This window comes from Moschus berezovskii, chromosome 16 (assembly GCF_049115385.1).
Source record: "Moschus berezovskii isolate FMDL1 chromosome 16, NW_MosBer_1.0, whole genome shotgun sequence".
In the NCBI taxonomy this organism is placed as follows: Eukaryota; Metazoa; Chordata; class Mammalia; order Artiodactyla; family Moschidae; genus Moschus; species Moschus berezovskii.
Window position 1 is genome coordinate 66,019,963 of NC_142475.1, and position 20,053 is coordinate 66,040,015.

The 20,053-nt window shown below is 42.6% G+C and overlaps 1 protein-coding gene across 4 annotated transcripts in view; it reads left to right on the forward strand.

The window, feature by feature from the left end:
- WASHC5 (WASH complex subunit 5) overlaps nt 1–19,489 on the forward strand; it is a 53,586-nt gene extending 34,097 nt beyond the window's left edge. For 3 of the 4 annotated variants that reach the window (XM_088844874.1, XM_088844876.1, XM_088844875.1), the window contains exons 18-29: nt 646–747; nt 1,610–1,789; nt 3,133–3,257; nt 5,911–6,073; nt 6,465–6,567; nt 6,656–6,735; nt 8,912–9,015; nt 10,187–10,316; nt 11,934–12,030; nt 16,149–16,302; nt 17,137–17,224; nt 19,077–19,489. In XM_088844874.1, coding sequence (XP_088701000.1) covers nt 646–747; nt 1,610–1,789; nt 3,133–3,257; nt 5,911–6,073; nt 6,465–6,567; nt 6,656–6,735; nt 8,912–9,015; nt 10,187–10,316; nt 11,934–12,030; nt 16,149–16,302; nt 17,137–17,224; nt 19,077–19,133 — 1,383 coding nt within the window. In that variant the 3' untranslated portion in view covers nt 19,134–19,489. Of the gene's footprint in view, nt 1–645; nt 748–1,609; nt 1,790–3,132; nt 3,258–5,910; nt 6,074–6,464; nt 6,568–6,655; nt 6,736–8,911; nt 9,016–9,746; nt 9,913–10,186; nt 10,317–11,933; nt 12,031–16,148; nt 16,303–17,136; nt 17,225–19,076 lie in introns of those variants that run through there. The other variant, XR_016039368.1, reaches the window with a different exon arrangement.
- Nucleotides 19,490–20,053: the final 564 nt, after the last annotated feature.

Consider the following 20,053-nt stretch of genomic DNA (forward strand, 5'->3'; position numbering starts at 1 on the left):
TGACCACGGGAAAAACCATAGCCTTGACTAGGCGGATTTGGTTAGCAGACTTTTAGGGAATAACAAAAACTTTCTCACTATAGAGAAAAAGAATCAGCAAAATAAGCTATAGAGTTAAATAGCAGATTTCTTTCCTATTTTATCTCCCTAATTACAAACAGCATCCTGAGAATGCTGAAAGAAAAAAGAATTGTTGAATCTGCAGAGGTCCAACCCCAAGCTTGATTTTGCTCATATGATTATAGATGAGAGCATCTATAGATAACTTCCAGATGAGAGATGTGCACTAAATTTCAATGCAAGCCATTCATTCCACTACCTCCTCCTGGTGATAAGAAAAGGCACTTTTAATGAAATGACCAAAATGAGAGGCCATTTAAAACTTTCCATACCCACCATCTTTGAAGTGACATGTAAAATTATCATGAATGTTGCTGAGATAAACTAAGTCCTACTGAGGTAACAGGTTTTAATAATTCTATCCAAGCTGCACAAGATCAAAGAGGGGCAGGACAGGGGGAAAAAAATTTAGGATTGAGGTAGGGAAGTGCTCCCCTACAGATTCTGGAGACTGTCTTTCCTCTGTGTTTCTTCTAGACTGAGGTTTTCCTGACTGACATTTAATGCTTTTCAATTTGCATTTAGGTGGATCCGAAACAACTGCTGGAGGATGGAATCAGGAAGGAGCTGGTTAAGCGTGTTGCTTTTGCCCTTCATAGGGGTTTGATCTTCAACCCCCGAGCCAAGGTACCCGATCACCAGAATGAGTCTGTCCTTGCCCTCGACTCAGCTTGCAGAATGTTCTAGAATGTCATTTTGAACACGAGCAAGACCTTTCTTCCTATCTACCATATATCTACTGTATCATGTGCAGTACAATCAGCTGATACGCTTTTGATCCTATCTCCCCCCACCCCGTGGGGTTTTTTACTAATTTATTTAATTGAAGGATAATTGCTTTACAGAATTGTGTTGGTTTCCAAACATCAACCATAAATAGCCATAGATAGATATATGTCCCCTCCCTGTTGAACCTCCCTCCTACCTCCCACCCCATCCCACCCTTGATCCTATCTTATAAGCATTCATATTATAGGAAAACCCTTTTTAAAATCAGCCCTTTCCTTCACTTCAAGTTTAAGAATTAAACTGATGTTTATGATTCCAGATTCCTTCTCATAGTGAAAAGAATTTGTTAAGCCTAAAGCAGACAGAAACTACAAAGGCTGTAGTTTTTTTCTTTTGCTTGGTCATATTCTAGAGAACATGATCACTTTTCTCAAAACAGAAAGAGCAGGCCTGAAATTTACATCTGAAATCATATCAGTAAATTCAATTTAAAAATTGAGGTTAGAGTCGTCAAATGATGAGAGAAATCATTGATACTCATTTTTTATATTCTTTTATATGAGGCTTTCTTCCCAAATGAATGAAATATATTCTTTATTGGAGGCCTGGCATAAATTACCACTCACTCTAAATGAGGTAGGAATAAGTATTTCCAGAGCTGTCTTCCACTGTCACTGGGATTTCCTTGACAGTCGCATGTAGGCATTAGCAGTTGGCAGACATGCCAGTCTAACAGGTTTCTGTTTCTTCTTTGATGCAGCCGAGTGAACTGATGCCCAAGCTGAAAGAGCTGGGAGCCACCATGGATGGATTCCATCGTTCTTTTGAATATATTCAGGACTATGTCAACATTTATGGTCTGAAGATCTGGCAGGAAGAAGTATCTCGTATCATAAATTACAATGTGGAACAAGAGTGTAATAACTTCTTAAGAACAAAGGTATCTAAACAGATTTTAATATTCTTGACTATATATCACTTCTGACATGCCCCCAACCTCAGAAATGCCAACAACAAAGTTTGTTTAAACAATTACTAAAATTCCGTAACCACTGCAGAGGCAGAAATACCTTCAGAGTAACTTTAGGAGCTGTGAGAATTGCAGAAAGGTTTCGGTGACACCTGACCTCTCCAAGTTTACTGTCCTTAGGAGAAAGCAGACTTAATTACATGGCTACAGAATGAAACCGTCTGGTATAGTCATTATAAAACAGGTACTCAGGAGTTCCAAAGACTTAAGAGCTCATCTGGGTTTGATCAGAGTATATACCTAAGAGCAGAATTGCTGGGTCATTTAGTCATTCTACATTTAACTTACAAACCACCAAACTGTTTCCCACAGTGCCTGAACCATTTGTTCATTCCTACCAGCAGTGTCTGAGGGTTCTGAGTTTTCCACATCCTGGCCAACACTTGTTAATTCCCTCTTTTTTTCTTTTTAATTGTAACCATCCTAGTGAGTCTGAATGGTATGGCAAGCCACTCCAGTACTCTTGCCTGGAAAATCCCATGGACGGAGGAGCCTGGTAGGCTGCAGTCCATGGGATCGCTAGGAGTCGGACACGACTGAGAGACTTCACTTTCACTTTCATGCATTGGAGAAGGAAATGGCAACCCACTCCAGTGTTCTTGCCTGGAGAATCCCAGGGACGGGGGTACCTGGTGGGCTGCCGTCTATGGGGTCGCACAGAGTCGGACACGACTGAGGTGACTTAGCAGCAGCAGCAGCATGACTAATGGTGTTGATCGTCTTTTCATGTGCTTATCGACCATGTTATATCTTCTTTGGAGAAATGTCAAGTCCTTTGCCTATTTTTTATTGGATTAATTGAGCACATTCTTAAGTGTCACAGCTGAGAAGACTGATCTTAGTAATTAACAAGGAGTCACTCACACGTTTTTAATGAGGGAACTGACCGTGATTCAGGTAACATTTTCAAAAGATTATGTATCTCCCAGCCCTATATTTTTAATGTTTATTATTACATCGATACATGTCAACTTATAAGACAGAAAGTAAGCAATTCCTGTCTTTTTCCACTTCTCCGCAATCACTTCACTTTTTCACAGTTATTTCTTTTTTTTTAATAAATATTATGTGGTGTTTCTGGGAGGCTGTTACTACAGTTTTTAAAATTTCTTCTCAAAAATCGAGGAGCCGTTTATATTCACTATTCATGCAACATTATCTTTGTAAAACTATGTAAGAAAAGGATAACTAGGTTAAGTTATCAGAGATGCACTAAATATTTATGTCCTTGGGGTACTTTTTTTTTTTTCTAGATTCAAGATTGGCAAAGTATGTACCAGTCCACTCATATTCCAATACCAAAGTTTACCCCTGTGGACGAATCTGTAACATTTATTGGTCGACTCTGCAGAGAAATCTTGCGAATCACAGACCCAAAGTAGGTGTACCTCAATCCCACTGGGCCTTGAACATCATGGACAGCAAGTCTCTAAACATATCAATCATATATCCTTGACCTCTACTCAGATCATATCCTTGTTCCTGCCATCGTTGGAGCCTTTCTCGTGGGTTGATTAAGTTTACTTTTTCTGGGACTGCATGTTTTCCTGAGTGTGACTGAGGTCACCCCAGTCCAAAGACATATAAATGAAAACAATTAGAAGGTCCATTCAGCCACCTCTTATTTTAGTCTATGCCTCTGTTTCTTTCAAGCTAACATTGCTTGGGTCTGTGAACTACCTAGTTTATTAAAACTTTAAATTCCAAATTGCTCCTGTGGGTCTACCTAGTCCTGCATTGCAGTCACTGGCCTTGCACTTGCCAGCTCACACCTTGCACTTCTAAGATGACCTTCTTGTTTCTCAGCCCCACCCTCAGGCATTCATGCGGAAGACCCAGCTTTTCTTGAGCCCTTGCCTTGTGCGCTCCCCCTGGGCCCTGACACATATTCCTTCGCTTACCCATCACAACAGTCTAAAGGGGTAGGCACTGTTATTCATCCCCTGTGCCTCTCAAAATAACCGAGCCACAGAAAAGCTCAGCACTTGCCCAGAAGTTAATAAATGGTGGCCCCAGTGTATATACCAGGCCCTCTGACTCTGGACCCCAACTCTTAAAGCCTGTGTCATTCAAGGGCAACAGTGACTTACAGATTGTGTATACAGTCATGTGGGTGAAACCCTCACGTAATCAAAATGACCACTGAGAATATTACAGGTGGGCACCACAGTGGGGACTTGCACGCTGTCTGTCTCCGTAAGACCAGCTGAGTCCTCATTTTTCTTCAGTTGAGCCTCTGATGAAACAGCTGGTACTAAGCCCTACTAAGGGGAGAGCAGGCTCCTGTCTGTTCTCGTGTTCACCCCTGGGCCTGTGCCTGCTCAGTGGAATGACCAGTATGGTTACCCAGGGAAAGGTGGTGTCTCTTCTTTCTTAGTCCAGTTGTGTGGGTGATGTTGACTTGTGCAAGTAAATGTCCTCATGACATGTCTTCTCTACACTGCCTTCACAGTGAGGCTGATTTTGTCTGTCACAGCTTAAGAAACTTGACAAACCTTATGTCACCTTCGGCAGAAATGAGTTTGGTCTGTGACTTATGGGCCAAAAAGATTAAACGATCCAAAACGTTTTGGGACTTCTCCTTTCTCAGTCCCCATGGGTTGGTCTCGGAAGCCCTCCTAGAAACCTGTCCGCCGCACTCACCTAGGGCCAGCTTAATTCTGGCAGACAGGATTAAGCATGACTGGAATTTCCATGTCCTGTATGTCATCAAAACTGGGAGCCTCTCAGGCGACACATTCAAAGTGCCCACACTGAATGGCAGAAGCAGGACGCTTTGAAGCCTGAAAGTAGACTGCCGCTCTGGAAGCCATCCTGTTCTTTCATTTAGTTCCAAATTTAAAATTCCCTAGCTCCTGAGTCTCTTAATTCCCTCCCAAGCTTCATTTCAGTAAAGATATGTATTGTCTCTTAGGATTGGGGCCATATCATTTTGTGGGGGCTGTTGAAAGTAGAGGCTAGGCTTCTACCCCAGACATACCCAATCCAACCCTCCAGAAATGGGATCTCGACATCTGTTTTTTTAAACATGTTCTACCATTGACTTAGGGCTTCCCAGGTGGCTCAGTGGGTAAAGAATCCGCCTGCAATGCAAAAGACACAGGAGGTGGGGGTTTGATCCCTGGGTCGGGAAGAACCCCTGGAAGAGGACATGGTAACCCATGGTATTCTTGCCTGGGAAATCCCATGGGCAGAGGAGCCTGACGGACTACAGTCCATAGGGTCTCAAAGAGTCTGACATGACTGAAGCAACTGAAAACACATACTTGCACCATTGCTTTAAGGTCCCCACGCAAACATTTGAGAATCTTGGTGGTTGTGGGTGTGGTGTTAGAATCAGGCCTGTCTAAGACTCAGTTATTTCATGTATAAAATGAAAGTCAAGCAGCTTGGACATCACAGCGCTGTTCTGAGGATGAAGAGAGAGCGCTCGGAAAGGTCTGGCCCAGTGCCTGACACATAGGCAGTCCTCAGTAAATGTTGTCAGTTTTTATCATCGCCATCGTCACACTATTGAGTCTAAAAGGGAATCGTTGGTCGATGACAAGGACTAGGAGGAAAGAGGAAATGGCTCTGTCATCATGGCCTCAGACATGAGGGCATGAGGATTCAAAGTTCCTTTCTTACCCAGGTGGAAATGGCACAAGAGATTGTTTCATCCACAGTCTCTGGATATTTATAGAAAGACCCTGCAGAGAGGCAATGGGGCTCTGAAGTCTTCCAGGCTGATGACTGAATCTAGCCTTGTCCTTGAGACATGACTCAGCTACCCAACCCAGTAGAAATGCATCATTCAAACTGGTGACATAGCAAGGGCAGGAAGAGGTGACTGAACTGAATTTTGCCTTCCTGGCCTATTGGACATTTACCGTGAGATGTCTTGGGTGCCCAGAGGCAGGGGTTATTAAAACACAGATCATGAAACCATTGTTCTTCCTATCCGATGCCCCTAATCCTATTGCATCCCTCATCCTTTCAGGGTGAATTCTGAGCTGCTTTTGGGTTTTGAGTTTGTTTTGTTTATGTTTTAGAATGACGTGTCACATTGACCAGCTGAACACTTGGTATGATATGAAAACCCATCAAGAAGTGACCAGCAGCCGCCTTTTCTCAGAAATCCAAAACACCTTGGGGACTTTCGGTCTGAACGGGTTAGACAGGCTTCTGTGCTTTATGATTGTCAAAGAGTTACAGGTGAGCCTTTGGGTGTCCACGTGTGTATTCTGCTATCCTGGGGAAGAAGGGAGTAGATTAGCTTTTCTTTCATGCTTTCCTATACTGACATCAGGCATATGTATATAATTCCTGTTAAATATAGAAGAACTGAGAATAAACTAGAATCTCTTTGGCCAGCATAGTATTTTTACCAGTAGACAGTTTTTGTGAATTTCATCTTGGAAACCAGCAGCTCCTCCCAGCAGGGGATGTTTCTGATGGGAACTGGAAGTTGTGTCTTCCCATCGTCTTATTTGTAGCTTTGTGTGAATGAGGCTTGTCTGTGTTCTGTGTAGCCTTTGAGTTAACTGGAGCGTTTCTTCATTTTATTCATTATATTCTGTTCTTTGATCATGCTTTCTCGTTTTAGAATTTCCTCAGCATGTTTCAGAAAATTATCTTGAGAGACAGAACTGTGCAGGAGACTTTAAAAACCCTCATGAATGCCGTCAGCCCCCTAAAAAGCATTGTAGGTAAGTGTTCTAAAATGAGCCTGAGGTAAAGAGAACACTGTAGTCTTTCCAAATTTACTAAATAGAAACTCATATTTTAACTTTTCAGCAAATTCGAATAAAATTTATTTTTCCGCCATTGCCAAAACCCAGAAGATTTGGACCGCTTATCTCGAGGCTATCATGAAGGTACGTTGTGAGAGAAGCAACACTATGGTTTTTTAAATTATTTCTTGTAACTTGGTTACCCCAAGAAAGCCACTCTTCTTTCTTTGGCCATCAAACCAAAAATACATCACTTCAGGTTTATCGTTATTTCTAAATGAGTCTGTTCTTTGACTGTTCTGGACTGCGCTTTTCATTGGCCCATTTATTGTGCTTCTTTCACTGAAGAAAACTTTCATTTTGAAATTCCTTTAAGCAAGAGGTGCTTTCACTCAAGGAAATAGGAGTTTTCCTTCCTCAGTCATCCCCCATCCTTATGTGACAGGTTCATTAATGAACTGCTGTCAGTTTGCCGCCCTGATCTCAGCCTTTAGAGTAGTTAAGTGTCTGCACAAAAACTAGAAAGGTTTTTAACATGTCCAGGTGCCTTTGGACATGTTATCCTTACACTGTGACTAGAACGTGTGTCTTTGGAAATGAGTGAGAAAGTCAGATGGGGAGATTGTAGGAACATGTCATCTTACTGCGCTTCACTTTGCTGCACTTTGCAGGTATCGCATTTTGTACAGATTGAAAATTTGTGACAACCCTGTGTCGAGCAAGTCTCTCAACACCATTTCTCCAACAGCTTTTGCTCTCTTTATGTTTCTGTGTCACATTTCAGGAATTCTCGCAGTACTGCAAATTTTTTCATTATTGTTATATTTGTGGCAATGATCTGGGATTAGTGACCTTTGTCGCCACTCTGAAGGACGTGTAGCTTTTTTGGCAATAAAGTATTTTCAAATTATTTTTTAGACATAATGCTTTTATACACTTAATAGACTATAACATAATGTAAACATAACTTTTATATGCACCGGAAAACCAGGAAATTCATGTGACTCACTTTATTGCAATATTTGCTTTATTATGGTGATCTGGAGCCAAACCCAGAATTTACAAGGTGTGCCTGTGATTTGTCAGATGGAAATCCAGGTTACTTTAGAATCCACGTATCTGCCTTTACACTGTGGTGTTGGCTTCCAGAGACACCTTGTATCTTCTGCATATTTTTCTCTCATCACTTGATGATCTGAGACATTCAGTAACCCTTTGTTGAACACCCTTTTGTGGGTGCAGAACATGTTCAGTTGCTGTAAGACAGAGTTCAAGGAAGCTGGCTGTCTCCCTGGAAAGCCTACTCACAGTACAGTAGGAAAGAGTAGATTTCCTGGTGGAAAACTGACTGATTATTAAAAGTATCAGATACCAAAGGAGAAGTCTAGACTCCTCACAGAATTTGGAGCAGTCCCGTTCTCTTGTTCCCAATTATGTAAGTTGCTCACAGGAGTTGTTGGTGTCTCAGCCCAATTCACAGTATATTTCTCATCATTTCATTGAGTTTTTGTTCTAATTTGGAAACTTAAAATTGAATAAAAGCCTTTGGCTCTGCTAGATGGCCTCTTGTTATATAGGTCTGACTTGCCCTAAGCCAGAATAACAAGGGAAGCAAGTTATAAATCTGTTCTTTTAATTACTTGAGAATTACACTTTGTTACAATTGGCTTCCATTGTTATCCTGTGTTTTATTTCATACATTCAAAAGAACTATTCTGAGACAGCATCCATAGACTTCTCCAACTCTCTAAAGAGGTCCAAAGTGCCAACAAAACATGAAGAACCCCTGTTTCCAGGGCTATCATTGTTAGAAGGACCTTCTTGGAAGATTGTATGTAGGTTATTTTATCACCTTGATTATTTCATGATCTGTAATCCTGAGGGATGTAGACAGACTGATACTGACCATTAGATGAATTGGCACCCTTAGGGCTTGAGAAAGTTCAATTTAGGACAGATAAAGAAAGTAGGGCTTCTCATTAGTGGTTACTGAACATGAGAACTTCTTCTAAAAGATCAAAAATAGAGCTTCAGAACACATGACTTCAATCCACGGACAACAAGAACATTAATGGTTCACTTTTAGACTATTAGGTTCAGTATTAGACTTCAGGGTTCTGTTGAGGTTGGCATACAGAATTTCTGAAGGCATTTTTTGAAGGGTCCCTTGTGCTCCATCAGGGGTGATGCTGGTCTTAGGCATTAAACAAGTCCAGGAAATCCTTGAATTTTTCTGTAGAATGTTGTGAACGTTTCAGTAAAAACTTGTCATCTTTTTGTTCATCAGCTTTTCCCTGTTCTTTCTCTTGCTTGTTCACAGGTTGGGCAGATGCAGATTCTGAGACAACAGATCGCCAATGAATTAAATTATGCCTGTCGGTTTGACTCCAAACACCTGGCAGCTGCTCTGGAGAATCTCAATAAGTAAGTGCTGGCGTTTGAAGCAACCACCTCTGGGCCTAGATTGTTCATTGTCAGCTAACTTCCCAGTGTCTTCAGTACATACTCTTTTTTTTTTTTTTTTTGGAGTATAGTTGCTTTACAATGTTGTGTTAGTTTCTCCTGTCCAGCACAGTGAAGCAACTGCACGTAATACCTATAGCCCCTCCTTTTTGGATTTCTTTCCCATTTAGGTCGCCACAGAGCATTGAGTAGAGTTCCCTGTGCTCTAGAGTAAGTTTTCATTAGTTATCTGTTTTATACATTCAGTGTTTAGGTGGCTGAGTGGTAAAGAATCCACCGGCAAGGCAGGAGACATGTCCAATTCCTGGGTCAGGAAGATCGTCTGGAAGAGGGCATGGCAACCCACTCCAGTATCCTTGCCTGGAGAACCCCACAGACAGAGAAGCCTGGTGGGCTACAGTCCATAGGGTTGCAAAGAGTCAGACAGTCCTGAAGCAACTGAGCATGCATGCAGGCACCTACTCTTTTAAGCACTTTTTGAGTGAGAACACTCTCTGAATTTATAGGCTTCCTTCCCATAGGTAATCAAATCGATCTTCAGAAGCCTCTCACTTCAGTATTGTCTCTTTTTTTTGATGGAATCATTTCAGCCAACGTGTATTCATCACTTAATACACATCAGACAGTTTGCTAGATTCTTGCCCAGACTGAGAAAGCAATTATCACCAGAATCCACACTTGACTTTCCACAGAACTGAAACCCTGATTCTCCTGAGGGGAATTAGAAGCACCTTGATGACCAGGCGTGGCTGTGGACACATATCCTAGCATCCAGTCACACTCTCCACCTGACCAGCAGCTTGCTCTCATTTCGAGCCTCCTGCTTCTTGGTCACAAAGTCAGTGTGCTTTTGACAAAGTAGGTATTGAAACTAGTTCAGTCAACTCATAAAAATTTAAGTGGTGAAAGCATTTGATTTGAGTGAACTATAAAAGAAAACGTAATTCAAGTTTAGATTTCCCACTTATCACCAATCACAGGTATGGAAATTGGGAATTTGAAGGGAGCAAGCCTTTGTTGTACAGATGAGTACACTGAATCCCTGGAAGATTGTATCATAACTTGTGTTCACTGTTGTTTGTATTCAGTTTATCTCTAACGTTTATCACTATTGTTGTTTTTCTTCATTCAGGGCTCTCCTAGCAGATATCGAAGCCCACTATCAGGACCCTTCACTTCCTTACCCCAAAGAAGATAACACACTCTTATATGAAATCACTGCCTACCTGGAGGCAGCTGGCATCCACAACCCACTGAACAAGGTTTATGATTACTAACATATAGTGTAATGGTGTCAGGGGAGACAGGGTAGGACCAAAGGCCATCTGGCCCAGGTAGCAGATCCCCACGCTCTGTCTGATATTGGAAGACCCTGGTTCCAACCCCAGAACCTCTGTTCTCGTGATCCTCCACCCTTTCTGAGTTCCCATTCCCTATGTGTAATATGAAGATGATCACGCCTCCCCTGCCTGACTCAGGGCTGTGGGAGTTAAGAGTGATAACAGTGTTTGTCAGAACTGAGTGACAAGTGCTGTATCAGTAAGAGATGAGTTTTAGGTTCCTCTGGGGTTTGGTATTTGAACTGCTGCTAAATGGTGGCATTGATCCTTCTTGCCCAAAGACCCTTCCCTCCTTGGCTAACAGTAATCACAGTCAGAATCTGGGGAGACAGGCTCTCTTCTGCTGTTCTCATCTCCATAAACCTCTGAGAACTGGTTAGTGCCAGTCACAAGTTAGTGCCAGATCGCATGTAGTGCCAGAACCTATCCCAGACTGACTTGAGGCTATTTATACTCCTGTGAATTGTCATGTTTTTGCAGAAATACAGATAACTTTGCTTATAGTCTGTTACCCTACACTGTATTGCCTACCTAAGATCTTTATTGGAATATGAAATTCTGAAATCGATATGATCCCCTGGGTTTGCGGTAAGATGATGAACATAAATAGCACCTAACATTTTACGAGGAGTTATGTGCCAGTTCAGTTCAGTCGCTCAGTCGTGTCCAACTCTCCGCGACCCCATGAATCACAGCACGCCAGGCCTCCCTGTCCATCACCAACTCCGGGAGTTCACTCAAACTCATGTCCACAGAGTCGGTGATGCCATCCAGCCATCTCATTCTCTGTCGTCCCCTTCTCCTCCTGCACTGTGTTAATCCTGACCATGGGTGCTATCGCTTAATCTCACAGCAGCCGCATGAAATGTGCCCTTGTTGGGGGAGGAACCTGAGGTGTAGAGGTTGTTAGCTTCCCAGGGCCCCACAGTAGCCAGCGATGGAGCCAGGCAGTCTGACCAGAGTTGGTGCTGCTGGCCAGGATGCCACCCTGCCTCCCAGGGAATCAGGATGACTAGCAGCGGGGAGATGGCTGGGTGTGGCCTATCTGTGCTTTCTGCCTTGTGAACTGGGCAGGAGACTGCTCTGTGACATTGCTCGGGGGAAAGGAAATGGCAGTGGGACCCGTGCTTGCCTTCTGCTTACGCACTGCCATGCAGTGCTGTGTGGATCGTCCTTTCTTTCTGCCTCTTTTCTCTTTCCCTCTCTTTGCCCTCCTTCCGGCTTGGCCTTGACCTTCTTGCTCATCTTCCTCCCCCCCGCCCCCTCATTTTGTTACTGACATTAAGAGGATTGGAGGGAGAAAAAGAGGGTTGGGGGTAGAGGGGAGTAACTGCTAATCTCTAAGCAAAATTGTTCCTTCCCCGAGAGGGCTAATTGTCAAGTAGGTGTCTGTGTTTGGAGGGAGAGGGGGTTGGTGGTGTTAAATAAAACTCTGAAGGCAGCGAATTAATGGAACCACCCTCGTTTTCAGTAGTCAGAAGAGCAAACTGAAATTAAGTGGCAGCTTTCCATGTGAAACTGTGTTCTTTCTCTTTCCAGATATACATAACGACAAAGCGCTTACCCTACTTCCCTGTGGTCAACTTTCTGTTTTTGATCGCCCAGCTGCCAAAACTTCAGTACAACAAAAATCTAGGTACTATATGACATTTATTCTTTACAATAAGGAACAATGGTGGTAGATTAACATCTAACCAAACATCCCTTGGTAGAGAATGCTATGTCACATATGAGGTCTTTCTTGGTAATTACATGTTTATAAAAATTCATGTCCTTGGGCCTCTGAAATATCATGAAGACAGTGGATTTAATATCAACCAAATATAATCCATCTTTAATTTACAGTGGTTGATTATCCAACTTGTAAAATGTGTGGGACCTTTGCTTCTCTCTTTTCTTTAAAGGAGCTGATTTTGGTGGGAAAGAAACTTCTTTTGGTTAATGTCCTATTCTTTCAGTAATTGTCATGTGCTTACTGTGGAGCTTTGGTATGAAGAGTAACAATATAGTTGCAGAGAGGAGACTAGTCCTCTGGTACTTTACCCTGGGATATCTGTTACTTTAGTTCTGAAAATACTTGATGCAAACAATAGTTTCCAAAGGCTATCAGTATATTTGTCCTATCCAGCATTGTAACCCAATTTTTTATGTGTCATTGACTTTATCTTAAACATTTTTATAAGATTCCCAGGTATTTCCTCTGTCTCCAAACTTTATATCTAAGTAGAGTTTTTTAAAGTCTGTTATAGAGTTTAATATACTTTAAAAGTATTTTCTATAAATGTAACCATATATTTTTTTTAACCAGCAGTTCCAAAATGTATTTCTTATTTGAAGTATTTCCCTTCCTATTTCAAAAGTTTTTTAGGATAAAGATGTGCATTCTTTTTAAGGTTTTTAATTTCCTCATTCAAAAAAGTTCCTTTATTCCAGACACAGCCCCCATAACAGTATTTGTCACAGCCGCAGAGTGCAGGGCATGGTTCTCGGTCACTTAGTGTTCGTCACTCACTTGTGTCCGACTCTTTGCAACCCCATGGACTATAGTCTCTGTCCATGGATTTCCAAGGAAGAATACCAGAGTGCGTTGCAATTCCCTTCTCCAGGGGATCTTTCCAACCCAGGGATTGAATCCAAGTCTCCTGCATTACAGGCGGATTCTTTACCATCTGAGCCACCAGGGAAGCTCAGTCACTTAGTCGTGTCTAACTCTTTGTGACCCCATGGACGGTGACCCACCAGTCTCCTCTGTCCATGAGATTCTGCCAGCAAGAATACTAGAATGGGTTGTCATTTCCTCCTCCAATGCAGGGCATGGTGGCACCCAGTAAACCTTGGCTGTAGGATGGAGGGAACAAATGTGTGTTTGGATTCTGACTTCACAACTTACCACCTGTGTGACTTTGGCCAAGATACTTAAACTTGTGGGCCAATTAGAATTTTAAAATACCTGTGACGGTACCTCTCACAGAGCAAGTGCTTGCTGCTGCTGCTGCTGCTAAGTCACTTCAGTCGTGTCCGACTCTGTGTGACCCCATAGACGGAAGCCCACCAGGCTCCCCCGTCCCTGGGATTCTCCAGGCAAGAACACCGGAGTGGGTTGCCATTTCCTTCTCCAACGTGTGAAAGTGAAAAGTGAAAGTGAAGTCGCTCAGTCATGTCTGACCCTTAGCGACCCCATGGACTGCAGCCCACCAGGCTCCTCCATCCATGGGATTTTCTAGGCAATAGTACTGGAGTGGCTTGCCATTGCCTTCTCCGGAGCAAGTGCTTACCTGATGCTAAATCCTTTTCTGGATGTTGGTCAGAATCAGTGTAAAGAACTATCCCAAGATGGACTTAAAAGTTCATCTCAAGATTGAGATCCATGACCTCTCTCTCTTATGACTAAATAAGAATGTATGCTTCTTTATAATAAGGCGTGCTCAGCACATGAAGATACCGTTTTTTCATTAAGACTGTTTGCTCACTGGTCTCATCCTTTGTTACCATTTCATTGCATGGGGTTAAGGTCAGGCTCCTTGATTGTACAGCTGCTTATGAGAAGCATGTCACTATGCCACAGAATTCCCAGATCTTGAAATAAAACTGTGAAATGTCTTAGAAAGTTCCTGTACCTGACTACAGTCCTTTTCATAAATCAGGTCAGTGTGTTAAGTTGGGGATTAAACTAAAGAAAAAGCAGACCCTCAAAAGGAGCATCAGCATGTAGTATACCTGAAAGCTTTTATAATAACCTTGTGAGCATTGTTATCAAGACTGATCTAAGAAACGCACAGCTGCTTTGGTCAGTCTTTTAAAAAGGAATCTCTGTGGTGCTCCATTCAGAGAAGTCTTTGTTGTAAACATCACTTTTGCTGTCTACCTGGGAAGGATTCTCTCTCCATGTTCTGAATACAGCTAGTGTCTTACAGTGGGCATTGAATAATTTGGAATTGCCAAGGCCTAGGTTATGTAATGGAGAAGGCAATGGCACCCCACTCCAGTACTCTTGCCTGGAAAATCCCATGGACAGAGGAGCCTGGTGGGCTGCAGTCCGTGGGGTCGCTAAGAATCAGACAGGACTGAAGCAACTTATGTAAATAAGCAGCAGGTTATGTAAATCACGATAGCTTGTTTTGGCATCTTAGATAAGTTTTCTCACTCTTCACAAGAACCCAAATGTGGGGGTTGATTAACTTTCTAATCAACTGCCAGTCCTTTCCCAAAGTGGTTGTTCCATTTTTACAACTCACCATCATTTGGCCATCTCAGTCTTTTTAAACATTATAATGCATATGTAGGGTATCTCATTATAGTTTTAACTTGCCTTTCCCTGATGAGTTATGATGTTGAGCACTTTTTCAAATGCTTTTTGGCCATTCTTTGTATAGTTTTTGTTTGTTTATCTTTCTTTGCTAAATATCTGTTCAGCTGGTTTGCCTGTTTTTAAATTGAGTTGATAGCTGTTTTATCACAGAGTTGTAGGAGTTATTTATTTTATGGATACAAGTCCTTTTTTTGATATAAATGCTGTAAATTTTTTTTCTCGCGAAATGGTTTACCTATTCATTTTCTTACTTGTGACCATAATGAGGAGAAGTTTTATTGCTGATGATGTCCAATTTATCCATTTTTTTCCTTTATCATTAGTCCTTTCTATCCTCTAATAAATCTTTGCCTATCCCAAAGGCACAGATTGTCCTTTTTTTTTTTTCTAGAAACTTTGTACTTGTAGCTTTTATATTGATGTCTGTGGTCTATTTCAAATTACTTTTTATGTGAAATAGGGCTCAAGGTTCATTTTTCCCCCCCATAAAAATATCTATTTTTAGCATCAGTTATTGAGAAGATTTCTCTTTTCTCCATTAAATAGTGTGGATATCCATGGAAATTCAGTTGATCCTTTAAGGGTATGACTGTTTCTGTATTTTCTTGTCTGTTCCATTGATCTGTTTACCTGTCCGTATGCCAGTACTGTCTTGATTACTGTAACTTTATAATAAGTCTTGAAATCTGGCAACGAAAGTTTCCAACTTTGTGGGGTTTTTTTTTCCCCAGCACTGTGCTCTGTCTCCTGTTCCCCAAGCAGCCATTCAGGCAGGTCAAGGTCTCCATACTGGGGCAGAAACCCTTAGTGACAAGGCCAGCTTTGGCACTCACTCACTCACTTGGCATAGTTCCTTCTTCCACTGTCCTGACTTCTGCACATTCTTTTGTTGTGTAACATTTTATCTGTCTCGATTTTGTTTCTTTTTAATTGGAGGATAATTGCTTTACAACATTGTGTTGACTTCTGCCATACAACAACATGAATCAGCCCTAAGTAGACATATGACCCTCCCTCTTGATTGAACCTCCTCCCAGCCCCACTAGGTCATCACAAAGTACCACGTTGAGCTCCTTATATTATACAGCAGCTTCCCATTAGCTATCTATTTTACATATGGTAATGTGTATGTTTAAATGCTACTCTCTATAATACTTTCTACCATTGCATCCATTAATTACAAAATCCTAAAGAAACAATGATGGGAATTATAAAATTTAGTACCCGTTTTAGGGTGTTGAATCCTTCAGACCACTAGAAGACTCCACCAATCCTGGATCAGTTCGAAATCTAGTCCTGGATTGTCATTCCCTCCAGATAATCATCTGCCAGAGATCACATGGGCCCCAGCATCTTGACATTCGTGAACATTCATCCTGTATGAACATTGCAAAAGGCCAGCACGTCCCTCCGTGGTGTAATCTGTGGTCTGTCTGTTCTCGCAGGAATGGTCTGCCGAAAGCCCGCCGACCCCGTGGACTGGCCACCCCTGGTGCTGGGGCTCCTCACCCTGCTGAAGCAGTTTCATTCCCGGTACACGGAGCAGTTCCTGGCGCTGATCGGCCAGTTTATCCGCTCCACAGTGGAGCAGTGCACAAGGTACAGAAGGCCAGCCAGGAAACAGTGGACTTGATGTTCCAGAATGGGCCGGGAACCGCACATGCCAGATTCCTCCGCTTAGTATCCCCCAGTAGAGCCGGGGACTGGCTGCTCACCCTGCCCTTACAGCAGGTCTGGGCACATCTACTGTTTGGGGCAGTTAAAGGCGTGCCCATCCTTAGTCACACCACAGGAGTCGCTGGGAGTCCCCTGGGAGCGCCTCTGTGAATGAGTCACGAGCACCATGCGCGAGCCCCACGGGGAGAAAGTAGAGGCCGGCCCCTCTGCCATCGTGGGTGCTGTGCTCGGACCTCAGTGAGCCCGTTGTCCTCCCCCTGGGCCCCTTGCCCAGGGGCGGCTCCACCCTTCAGTGGGAGGCGGGGAGCCACCCCACTGTCAGCACAGCCCAAGGTCCTGGTGTGAAATCAAACAAATGAAACACTGAAGCTCCTACTTGATACAAAGCTTGTAAACCTTTAGTTTTTCCTCCCCTCCACCCCAAGTGCGGCTTTTCTGGGATAGAACAAGTTATGTATTTGCATGGGATGCTGGGTCCTGAGTCTCCTCTGTTACCCTAAAGGGTCAGCAGGGGCTACGTCGTAAAGGGGCCATGTAGACCATTCAGAGAAGTTTCGATTCCCTGCTCCAGGCTGTGTGCTGAAGATCAGCCAGCAAGATACGGCTCAGTGCAATAATCCAGAGGAGAGTCTGTAGATGTGTGTCTCTTCTTTGGCTTCATTTCGTCATCTGTCGTTTTTCTTCAGTCTTTCACTGTTTTGACTAAGGGTCTACATACGAAAGCAGTTTATTGATCCAGATTGTTCTGTGTTGCAGCCAGAAGATACCAGAAATGCCTGCCGATGTTGTGGGCGCCCTTCTGTTTCTGGAGGATTATGTTCGGTACACAAAGCTACCCCGGAGGGTAAGCAATAGATAAAGAACACTATTGATGCCCCTTTGGGACCTCCCTTGAGAATCAGTGGTTAAGACTCCGCACTTCTTTCACAGGAGGAGCCATGGGTTCCATCCTTGGTTGGGAGACTAAGATTCCGCATGGTACACAGTGTGGCCAAAAAAAAAAAACAAAAAAAATTTATGCCCTTTTTGTAGGAAGATGGTTTGAAGAAAGGCCCTGGACTCATGAGGAATGAAGTCCAGAAGCTCATTCCCTGTGGACACCTCTGAGCACCTCGCCCTGCTTTGCCCCAGGGCTCGGCTCGGAGATGTTCCTTCCTCTTCTGCATGCTCAGTGCTTTGTGAGAAGGCATGATTGAACACAACTTCCCTCCTCATCTCACCCACTACCATGTCCTCCTCCAGTCTGCAGGTCACCCTGTTCAGGAGATAAAATGGGCACTCCAGGAGAGAATTCCTTAAGAGGCCAGGGTAGCGAATGATTGTGTGGTTTGTTTCTTCATCTCCAAAATAACCCAGTTCCTGCAGCCCATTTGGCTAAGTTCCCTCCATGGTTGAAGTGTACAACCATGGTTTCCAAAAATGACAAAAGTTCATCAAGATACCTGTGTAAGGATGTTCAGAACATAACATTTAGCAGAGGCAAAGGACACAAGATTACGTGGTCCTAGTTTTAAGTGTGTGTATGTATGAATTGTAAGAATTTAATACAAAATAATTATCACTTTTAGTTTCCTTTAGGGAATTAAGATCAGATACTATTCCTTTTTATACCCCTCTCCATTTTCTAATTTTCCTCAAATTAGCAAGTGATAAAAAGGTCTATCTAGTCAAAGCTATGGTTTTTCCAGTAGTCATGTATGGATGTGAGAGGTGGGCTATAAAGAAAGCTGAGCACCGAAGAATTGATGCTTTTGAACTGTGGTGTTGGAGAAGACTCTTGAGAGTCCCTTGGACTGCAAGGAGATCCAGCCGGTCCATCCTAAAGGAAATAGTCCTGAATATTTATTGCAAGGACTGATGCTGAAGCTGAAACTCCAATACTTTGGCCACATGATGCGAAGAACTGACTTGTTTGAAAAGACACTGATGCTGGGAAAGATTGAAGGCAGGAGGAGAAGGGGACGACAGAGGATGAGATTGTTGGATGGCATCACCGACTCAATGGACATGAGCTTGAGTAAACTCCTGGAGTTGGTGATGGACAGGGAGGCCTGGCATGCTGCAGTCCATGGGGTCACAAAGAGTCGGACAGGACTGAGCTACTTAACTGAACTTTATAGTCAGAAAAAAATTAAACATTGCTTTTAAAGACTACCAATTTCCAGCACTAGATGTCCTGTTCTTCCTAGTTGGTTATTAGTTAATTATGAGATGACCTGAAACCAATCTTAGTACTTCCCAGAGGCATGTCCATTTTTGCAGATCCAAGTGCCTTTAAGAGCCAGGGGGTCTTCTCATCTAGGGGCAGGGCAGTGGAGGGCTGGGGAAGGGACTGTACTGCACCCCTTCAGATGTCAGCAGCATCAAGAAATTAAATATCAGTGGTAGAAATGCCAGAAAAAGAAGGTGGTGGTTTCAATTAGTGGTTCAATATTTCCCAGTGATTCACCTTGCTCCAAAGGATGTCTTCTCTTTAATTTTCATATGGAAAATTTTGAATTTTTTTAATACATACCAATATAATAGCATATAATAGATATCATAGGTTAATATATTCATGTTACTCTGCATTTCATTTTCATTTTAAAACTACGCCACTCCATGTTATTTTGTCTAGGACAGATTACCAGGGACCACTGCTGAATTTGGTCTTCTTACACTATGAAACCGTTAACTCTTTTGTTTTCATTTTTTAGGTTGCTGAAGCACATGTGCCTAATTTCATTTTTGATGAGTTCAGAACAGTCCTGTAACTTTTCTTGACTTCTGCTTCTTCAATGAAAAGATTATCCTTAAATCTTCCCACCATTACTAAAATGAACTTGGAAATGAAAAGAAACCCACCTGCTCGGAGAACTGCATTTTTTCCCTTTCTTGTGGGAAACATCAGACATTCTGAGTAAGATGTATCCACTGAACGAGTTAATATAATTAATATTGTTTAAATCGTGGTATTATGTACAATTTATATCATGCAGAAGCAGAACACATTTTCATACTGCCTCGTATAAATGCTGACTATAATTGTTATGTATAAATCCACTTAGTTTTATGTTCTAAAGAACTATTTGTGCAACTCCAGATTTTCAGTAAAATAGTATTGCCAGTACCCGAAGTCATTTTTCTGCCTGTTATTCAGAAACAACATATTCACCCAGCAAAAAACCTTGCCTGGAAGGTAAGAAAGGAGCCTGGTAGGTCCGATGTTGTATCCATGGTCACATCCATGACAGGCTGGCAGGCACATGGTGACAGCAAGACTGGTACCAGGGGAAGAGATCACACAATCCATGGGCTACATACCATGAAAGTTTACTAATGTCTGAGGCTCAATGTCCTCTTCCAACCCCAGATACCTCAGGGGTTCCCTGCTTCCCTTCTGTAGGACTCGCCAACTTCAGCTGCTCCTCCCTCAACACCCCTGAGGAACCCCACCCCAAGTCCCCACAATGCCCCCCCTTATTGGAAGTGCTTATTGGTTTGTTCACTGTTTCTTTTGTTTAGATGAACAGAAAGTATCTCTTCATTGTTCACTAGTTTTGACATCATCTGTTTCCCAATGGCTTTAGTTTGGGGCCATGTATTGGAAATTTGATAGAAACACAAGGGATTCAAAAGCATTGTTACTTGTGTGAGAACCTCTTTACAACTGTTTAAACTCTCTCCTTGGAAA